This window comes from Marmota marmota, unplaced genomic scaffold (assembly GCF_001458135.2).
Source record: "Marmota marmota marmota unplaced genomic scaffold, marMar, whole genome shotgun sequence".
Lineage (NCBI taxonomy): Eukaryota > Metazoa > Chordata > Mammalia > Rodentia > Sciuridae > Marmota > Marmota marmota.
In genome coordinates, this window is record NW_026000206.1 from 834,599 (window position 1) to 844,246 (window position 9,648).

The 9,648-nt window shown below is 34.6% G+C and overlaps 1 protein-coding gene across 1 annotated transcript in view; it reads right to left on the minus strand.

Moving 5' to 3' along the window:
- The window catches only part of Pdzd8 (PDZ domain containing 8), a 77,870-nt gene that overhangs the window by 32,282 nt on the left and 35,940 nt on the right, over nucleotides 1-9,648 (minus strand). Inside the window, exon 3 of the mRNA XM_048791282.1 lies at nucleotides 4,022-4,124. Within this exon, the coding sequence (XP_048647239.1) occupies nucleotides 4,022-4,124 (103 nt within the window). The remainder of the gene's footprint in view (nucleotides 1-4,021; nucleotides 4,125-9,648) is intronic.

The following is a 9,648-nucleotide window of genomic DNA, read 5'->3' on the forward strand; positions in this document are numbered from 1 at the left end:
AGTCAGAAGTCCTTTTGACATTTTTAGTAATTCCAGAAGTAAAATACTTACACCAATAGGTATCACATTTGTAAACTAAAATTCTCATTCTACAAACCAGACTTTTCACAAAAGTAATATTCAGCAGGAAATCTTGTTTTGTGGTCTTCCTCTTCCAAAGGTTTTTATTTTATTAAAACAGATCAGAAACAGCTTTGAAGGAAGGAAGGAGACAGAAACATGATTAAAAGTCACTCTGAAACCCTGAAGGTGTGAGAACAAAAAAGTGTTGAGAGTACCTGAAGGATGGAGGCCAGAGTCTTCTCAGAAACAGTTACTGAATATCCAGAGTAAAACCAATCATGACACTTGCTGTAATGAAAGATACTGGTGGCGATAACACTGATCAAATTAGCATATAGCTACAAATATAAAATTCCAACTGTGACACAAGTATTTATCAAGGAGTTTGTGCTAGTTAGGAAAGGCTTCCCAGAGGAAATGATGATTGGTTTATCAGGTTCTGATGAGAAAAGAGAAAACACCTGAGTATTTGAAAGCATGGGACTTAAAAATGGGAATGGCTACTTGGTGACAGAAAAACTGAATACCAAATAAGGAGAGAGTGAGGAAACTCAGATATTAGCTACAGTAAAAAGTCACTACTACCTTAGGCTGGAATGACAGAGGGGAAAAAGTGGTATTAGAAGAGGCCAGGGGCTGAAGTACCAAACAGAAGTTGGAAGCATTGTGGGCCTGTCCTGGGAGAAACAAAGAGCATGGAGGAGAAAGAGCCTCTGCCAGACATGTTGTCCAAAGCAGAGGATAAGAGGAAGACCTCCCTGGCTTCCCCGGTGCTTCACTTCCCATGAGTGCTTCACTCTGGTCAAACGTGGCTGAAAGCTGGATACCCCTGAAGGCTTGACACACAATGGCAGAGGCTAGTCCTCTTAAGGCATGGAGCAGGGAGGCGGCCCAAGAACAAACCTGAGGGCAAACAAGCTAACATCTGGCACAAGCAGAGATCTAAAGAATGGGGTGGGTGAAGATATGTGTGGAGGAGTGAGTTGGGGGGAAGGGTACACACATATCAGGATCGTGTAGTGCACAGAGAGTGTGACCAGGTATGACGGAGTAAAAGACAACCAAACCACACATGGTTTGGTTGAGAATGAGAAGCAAGAAAGAGGGCAGGGAAAACAAATAGGAACCAGACCAGGAAGGTTGACTTTGTCACATCAAAGAATTTGTTCTTAACCTAAGAGCAATAAAAAGTCATTGAGGGAGTTGGAGAATATCATGCTAAGAGAGGTAAACCAATCCCAAGAAAACCAAAGGCTGAATGTTTTCTCTGATAGGTGGATGCTAATCCATAATGGGGGGAGGGGGACGAGTGGAGGAACTTTGGATTGGGCAAAGGGGAGGGAGGGGCAGGGAGGGGCACAGGGGTAGGAAATATGTTGAAATGGGATGGACATCATTACGCTAGATATGTGCATGATTGATTGCACAAATGGTGTGACCCTACTTTGCATACAACCAGAAGCGAAAAATTGTGCTCCATTTGTGTACAACGAAGAGTATTCTGCTAGCATGTATAACTGACAAGAACAAATTAAAAAAAGAGAGAGAAGGAAAAAAAGCCATTGAGGGACTTAAGTGGGCAATGGACAGAATTAGATCTATATTTCAGAAAATCATTCTGTCTTTTTGCTTCCAGGACATTGACTGAACAACACAACATACCAGGAATTATACTAAGTGTAGGACACATAGCATTAAAAATATAGCGTATTTGTCCCCCTGTGAAGTCTACCACCAAGTATGTAGCCTGCAGTATTATCAAAGATCTTTTAAGTATTCTTTTAGCATTAATCACTTGATTATCATCAGGGACATGAGGTTTATATTCATAATTCCATAGACTTAGTTCTCAACTCAGTAAATTTGTTGATTATCTATTATTTATTTTTTGTATTTATACATTCTCATTAATCACACCCACCTGTCTTTTCAGCTGAAGAACACTAATTCTTTTTCCCATCCATTTACTTTTATATGGCTAACTCATTTCCGTGTACCCGGGGGTACATTTTAAGTAAAATATTGAAAGACAAAATCTGGTTGACATGGCAGTGCCTTTGGCCTATCTTAGACCTTACCCTTTTTCTTAAATGATGTGATACTGAGGAGTGCATTAGATATCTTGCAATCATAAGGATAAAACTATATGAGTGACGGAAGATGAAGCCAGGCTCTTTTACTACAGCGTTGTAGTGTCTTAAAACTTCAAAGGCACATTAAAATACCGGAGGAATTAAATTTCTTTCATTCTGCATATTCATTACAATTAGTGGTTACATGCACTGAACAAATTTCAACATTTAAAAGGTGAATTTAAACCTGAAGACTATATTTATACAATGATAATGTCCTAAATTCATCATTAATTTAGCATACTTGTTTTCTAAAGAGCTATTTTCTACTCAAATTTGAAATATATCCCAAATTATCAAATCCTATTCTCTGTTATTTTGTCTTGTCTTGAAAAACTAATTCTCCTCCCTTGAGTTATTAAATTCAGACATAGGTAATTTAATGCCTGAAGACACTTAATGTTTTTGACATTTTCAATGAGATTACTAAATACAGTAACCTAGAATTCTTTCTTGAAAACTGTTAATGACATATACTAAGATCTAAAATAATAATTCAAGATGAAGGTCTTGCTAGCCTTTGTTCTAAAGTATTAAAGCTGTCTAATCTCATATCTTTGCAAATATAATAAAGGAAACTGAAAATGCCAACAGCAATGGCAAGTTACAACCAACTCGCAGTCAAAAATGTACTTAGACAAAACAACATGTTTCAATGTAGTTATGTATTTCAATACAAACTCTAAAACTGGATATTTTATTCCTCTGAGGAGCTGATTCAAGCAGCTGAGATATAACTTAAAAGAAAGTTGGGCAATGACAGTCACCAAATAAAAAAGGAAAACACCTTTAAACCTCTATCTTGACCATGTCAGTTACCAGGGTCAAAATCTTCAGCAGCTCCCACTATTTTCATCATCTCAAATTCTGTGTGCCAGGCTGCCCTCCCTTGCCAGTTTTACTTCTCCCTACTTTCCCACTCTCATCAAAATTACTTTATTCCTTCCAAGAAAATTTCTATCCCCCCCTCTGATTTTTATGTAAGGATGTTCACAACAGAAAGAAATTGAAAACAAATTAAAAGGAACATACATAAAAATACCTTGCCATTACATGTTAAAAGATTTAGCAGCATTTTTGACTGTTAACCCTGAAATACTAGGGAGATATTAATATTAATATTGGGAAGAGAAAAAAATACATATATATGTTCGTTATTTACCTATGATTCAGATTTAGCTGAGCATCGCCTCCAGTGCCTTCTTTTTAGAGGCTTTCCCTGTTATCACCAGATCTAAAAAGCCTCCTTTGTCGTACACCTTTTCATGTACTTTTCTTCCCAGTACTTGTCAATCTCTGGAACTTTGTTCACTTTTTTGGCTTATAGTTTATTGCTACATTCTATCCTATAATGGGAAGCTTACCTCCCAGCCAGCTTCTAACTCCCACACCAAACCACTACCCCATGTTCATATAACAGGTATAGGATCTTTTCTTTTTTGGAATCGTCCCTCCAGCCTCCAAACAGTACCTACCACAAAATAAGTGCTCCTAAAACACCTGCTAAATGAATGAATGCTGTGAATTCACGTTTTCTCAGGCATTCAGTAAAACTATTTCCTTCTAATCCCTTACTGAAACAATTTTAAAGTTCTGGAATGAAAATCAGTCAGATTTTACTTCTTAGGCAGACAGTCTGAATATTAACTATTTTCACGTGATTTATTTTATTACCAATATTGTACTATTTTAATAAGACAATTAAGAACTGGTCATCACTATTTGCTCATGACTAAAAATAACTCTATGAATATAAAAATATTAATAAAAATATGCTTAGAGAATAAAGCCTTATACAGAAGTAAAATTAAGTAAATCAATTTTACCGTCTTAATAGAACTCCTTTGTTTTTCTTCCCAAACACCACTGCTCAACTCAAGTGTGCAATGAATATTTGCTTCTCTATCATAGGATCCAAAAATGAGTAATCTGCAGTACAAAATAAAACAGGAAGAGCATTATACCGATTCTATGCATTTTTTTTTTTTATTTCTGGTCACTATAATAATAAATACTTATTCCATTACTATTGTGGTTTATTTACAGGGGAAAAAAAACAAGTCAAACCTAACATTTTGTATGCCCTCTAGTGGAAAAGCAAAGTAAAGCTAAAATTAGATGAGATCACAAGATATGCTCTTTTTCAGCAGCCAAGCCAAACAAGAAAATATTATCCACTCATAAGACACTGACCACATAGCCTTATGTAGTAAGCAAGAGTTAGAGATTTTTCAAGACTGTCGAATTAAGAATTTTAAAAGTTGCAAAGCGATACAGTACGCCAGCTCCACAAGAATTAAATACACAGAAGTATAATACAATTGTTTATAAACAAACACACAACTTCATCTCCTAATGTGAACCTATGCAAATTATTTATTTCTCTAAATCCAGCTGCTCCTGCAGGAAATTTGGGGTTAAAAATAATACTTACCTCTAAGAATTGTTCTGAAAGTACAAGACAATGTACAAAAGGCATTTAGCACAGTGTTTAGCAAACTCTAAGTGCTCAATGGATGTGTGTCATTTCTATTATCTTGAAAACAATTATCAATGAATGGCAACACCTAATTTCCCTTTTTACTAGGCTGTCCTAAAAAAGAACATCTGAGGTCCAATTATGAAATGATGTAAAAACCGTCTTTATTACTGAATTTAAAAAAAGAGATCCCTTATGTGTCCAACTTCTATTTTACCTATATCCTTAGAATCACACTGTAATCTTCCAATTTGTTTCAGAACAGTTTTAGCACTAACCAACATTTTGACTGTTACTCTACCACTTCATCTCTACATGAAGATTATAAATAGGAGTGAGATAATTAAGTAGATAAAATACATTAGAGAAATCTGAGAAAATTGTGTCCTGGGTTTGGCAAATCATGACATCATGTGCATACCTCACAAACTGGCCTTTTCACATACTGAAAAGTCTGAATAAACTTATGTAGAAAAATACCTGATTTAAATAATCCTTCAAGAATCTTACAAGGAGCTTAAAACTCAGCATTTAACAACCTATTACCAAAAGGAAGGCAGGCCAAAAGAACTCATAATTTTAAAATACTAACTTCTAACTACAATTTTCATTCACCAAACTCTGCTGCCACCATCTGTTTAAAGAGTAAACTACCTCAGAGCCTTTACTACCATACAGAGAAAAGAAGGTTGGGCACCACCTAGCGCTCCCAACAGAATTCTCAGAAATTCTCTCTGAATTCATAAGCTATTCCATATTTTCCATAGTGTTTTAAAAATGCTTTTAAAAATAATTACACAAAGCATAACAAAAATTGACCACAGACCTAAATGAAGAGCTAAAACAAAATTCTTAGAAGAAAACATAAAATCAAACCTTTTTGACCTTGAACTACGCAATGGTTTGCTAGATAAAACATCAAAAACATGATCGCCAAAAGGGAAAATAGATAACTTTGGCTTCATCACAATTAAAAAAGTTTTGGAAAGGGCACACCATGAAAATGAAAAGATAACCCACACATTGGGAGAAAATATTTGCAAATTATGTACTTGGTTAAGTCTCCAGTATCCAGAAAAAAAATGAAAAACTCTTACAACTCAACAATAAAAAGTCAAATAATCCACTTTTAAAACAGGCAAAAGGATCTGAATAGGTGTTTCTACAAAGATGTACAAATGACCAGTAAAGCACATGAAAAGAAGCTCAATGTTATTAGCCATCAAGGTAATACAAATCAAAACTACTTGAAATGCACTAGAATAGCCATAGTGAAAAAGGTAGCAAGTACTGGTAAGGATATAGAAAAACTGGAATCCTCATACATACTGGCGGGAATGTAAAACAGTGCTGTCACTTTGGAAAACAGTTTGGCAATTGCTTAAAAAATTAACATATGAGGAGCTGGGGTTGTGGCTCAGAGGTAGAGCACTTGCCTATCATGCGTGAGGCAGAGGGTTCGATCCTCAGCACACATAAAAATAAAATTAAAATATTGTGTCCACTTATAACTAAAGAAAAAATATATTTAAAAAAGTTAACATATGATATGATTCAGCAATTTCACTTCTAGCTATACAGCTGAAAGAAAAGCTTAAAATATTTATATTAACATCAAAATATGCATATGAATGTTCAAAGGAGCATAATTCATAACAGCCTCAAAGTGTTAACAACCAAAATGTCTAACAAATGATAAATAGGTTAAATAAAATGTGGTATATTCATAAAATGAAATATTTTTTGAAGCAAAATGAAGTACTAGAATATGCCATAATACAAATAGAAAATGCTAAGTGAAAGACGGTCACAAAAGAACACATATACGGAATATGAAAATTTATAGATAGAAAGTAGATAAGTATGTATAACAAATTATAAGAAGCCATTGTTTATTTATTTTTTCATTATTTATCATTTATTACTTATTTTAGTTTATTTTGGGTACTGAGGATTGAACCCAGAGGTGTTTCACGACTGAGCTATAACCTACTTTCACCCACTCCCAGTTTTTCATGTTTTTGAGACAGGCTCTCACTCAGTTGCTTAGGACCTCACTAAGTAGCTAAGGCTGGCTTTGAACTTGTGATCCTCCTGCCTCACTCAACATCCTAAATTGCTACGATTATAAGCATGTGCCCCTACTCCCAGCAAGAGGCCCTGAATGAACAGACCAAGCCAAATGGAATTATTCAAAATTAAGTACCACATAATCAAACTGAAACTTTAATGAAGCAGATAGATCCCCAAACACACCAGTTTTTCCTAAAAGCAATACATTTCAGTATATCTGAATCAGTATAATAAGGAAGTTCCCTTAGCTTTAACCTTGACAAAAAAGCAATCTGAAGTAACCTGATGTTAATTAACCTTTTTTCCCTTCTATTGCTGTTTCCTTGTTCCCATTTCATTCTTAACAATGAAAACCCACTGTTTTACTACTGCCCATTGGGAACTATAAGGGGTTTTGTAGAAGGGATGTCACCTGCTATTTTGTTGAATAGTTGCTGCCTTGATTCATGAACTGCAAATAAAATCCAATTGGATCTATAACTAAATTTGTCATCACTTTGTTGTCCGACAAACTTCCCAATGTTGAATTAGGAAAAACTAGAGGAGAATGGGAGGTCTGCTAATGAGTATGGGATTTCTTTGAGAGGAATGAAAATGACCTAAAATTAGATTATGATGATGGTTGCATAACCCTGTTACAAATACAGTAAAAAACAGTAAATTGTACACTTTAAATGGTAGAATTGTATGGTAGATGAACTTTATCTCAATAATGCAATTCAAAGAAAACAAATAATGAGTGATTATAATAATGAATAATCATTTTTCTGTGATAGGGTCATAATAAGTTTCAAAGATGTTAAAGGATAATAAATGCTTGGTTTACTATTATTATGAATCAATAATAATATTGCAACAAGATTATATATCTCAAAAAAACATAAACATGACCTTTACCTGATACAGAAATTTGATAATACAACATATTAAAAGGAATCTTAGGACAAAATAAATTCTCAATAGAAATCATTAAAAATATTAAACAGATAATGACACAAATATTTGGAACTTATCATTATTTGTTTTTTCTTTTTTGCTATACTGGGGATCGAAACCAGGGCCTCACATATAGTAGGTTAAGTGTTTTACCACTGAGCTACATTCCCCAGCCAACAATTTATCATTCTTAACAATGGATGTTTAAAGCACACAAAACATTATTCATTCTATTCAAAAGTCTTTATTTATTTATTTTTTTAATGACAAATATCCCAGCAAATGGACTCTTTCGCTATTACTGACTGCTCCAATCGTATGAGTACGGGTTGAATATCTCTTATCTAAAATGCTTGGGACCACCAGTAGTGTTTCAGGTTTCAGATTTTTCTGATTTTGGAACATCTGCATATACCTTTGAAATGCTTAGGGAATGGAACCCAAGTCTAAACATGAATTTCATTTATGTTTTATATACACATTATACATATAACCTGAAGGTAATTTTATACATCATTTTTAGTGTTCTTGAGTTTTGACTGCAACCTGTCAATGAAGTCAGATGTGAAATTTCCCACTTGTGGGTACATACTGGTGCTCAAAAATTTTTGGATTTTGCTGCATTTTGGATTTCAGATTTGAGATGCTCAGCCTGTATTTTCATTGTTTCAGTTAAGTTTATTCTGATGTTTAATGATGAAAATATTTTGTCTGGTTGTTTAGAATTTAGTTTTGCTTTTGTAATGTATATTGATTTAACTAACTGATTTGAAATCAGCTTTTGATTCTAGTCAAAGCATTACACAACATCTTCACATACATCACATCTTCTTTTTACATTTCTTCTGTTAAAGCACTCAGAAGGAACTGCAGCCTTTAGTAAATGTTCAAATACTAGAAAACACCAGCAAACAGTATTAATACTCAATAAAGAAAGTAACATCAGTGCTTCCTAGATAAGTTAACTTCCCTATTGCTGTGGTCTGGATGTTCCCCACAAAACTCATGTTGAAGTCTAAATCTCCACTATGAGGTATTATTAAGGGAGTAGAAACTTAGTCCAACAATAATATTTGAAGGTGGAAATACTGGGAGGTAAATAAAGTTAAATGAGGCCAAAAGAGTAGGACCCTGATTAGACGGGGCTCTGGCTTCCTAAAAGGAGAAGAAACTTGAGCTAGACACTCAGTCTTCCTTACTAAGAGATCAATTTTTAGCAACACTGTTTTCGGTCATAAGGCCTGCATAAGAAGTCAAGCAGAGGCTAGTGCCATGTTCTTGGACCTCCAGAACTGTGAACAAAATAAACCTCCCACTTCCCAGCCTCAGATATTCTATTATAGCAAAAGCAAACATACTAAGACAATTTCACAGAAGCACTTGTCAAAATTGCCAATCTAATAATTTACTCCAAAATTTATCTCTTAAAAAAGTACTATTTCTTAGAATTTTAATAAAGTATGTTTATGAACTTATGTTTAATATTTTTTCAGTCTAAGAATAACAAAAACTTACTCCAGACTGTTTAGATTGTAACTATTTTCCACAAGCTCCGTATCTCGTTCCTGGGACATAATTCCTTACATTAGTGTTTCCTGCGCCTGCTTTTGACTTCGATTATTAGTGGACTCCTTTGACCAGTAATGCATCTATGTTGGCTGTCAGGCTTTACTTCTCTGAAGAATAACAGTATTTCCTCCATTTTCCTGATTTCCCAACTGTTATCTATTTCCCAGTATATTTTTTTTAATTTTTATTGTTGGTTGTTCAAAACATTACATAGTTCTTGACATATCATATTTCACACTTTGATTCAAGTGGGTTATGAATTCCCATTTTTACCCCATATACAGATTGCAGAATCACATCAGTTACACATCCACTAATTTACATATTGCCACACTAGTGTCTGTTGTATTCTGCTGCCTTTCCTATCCTCTACTATCCCCCCTCCCCTCCCCTCCC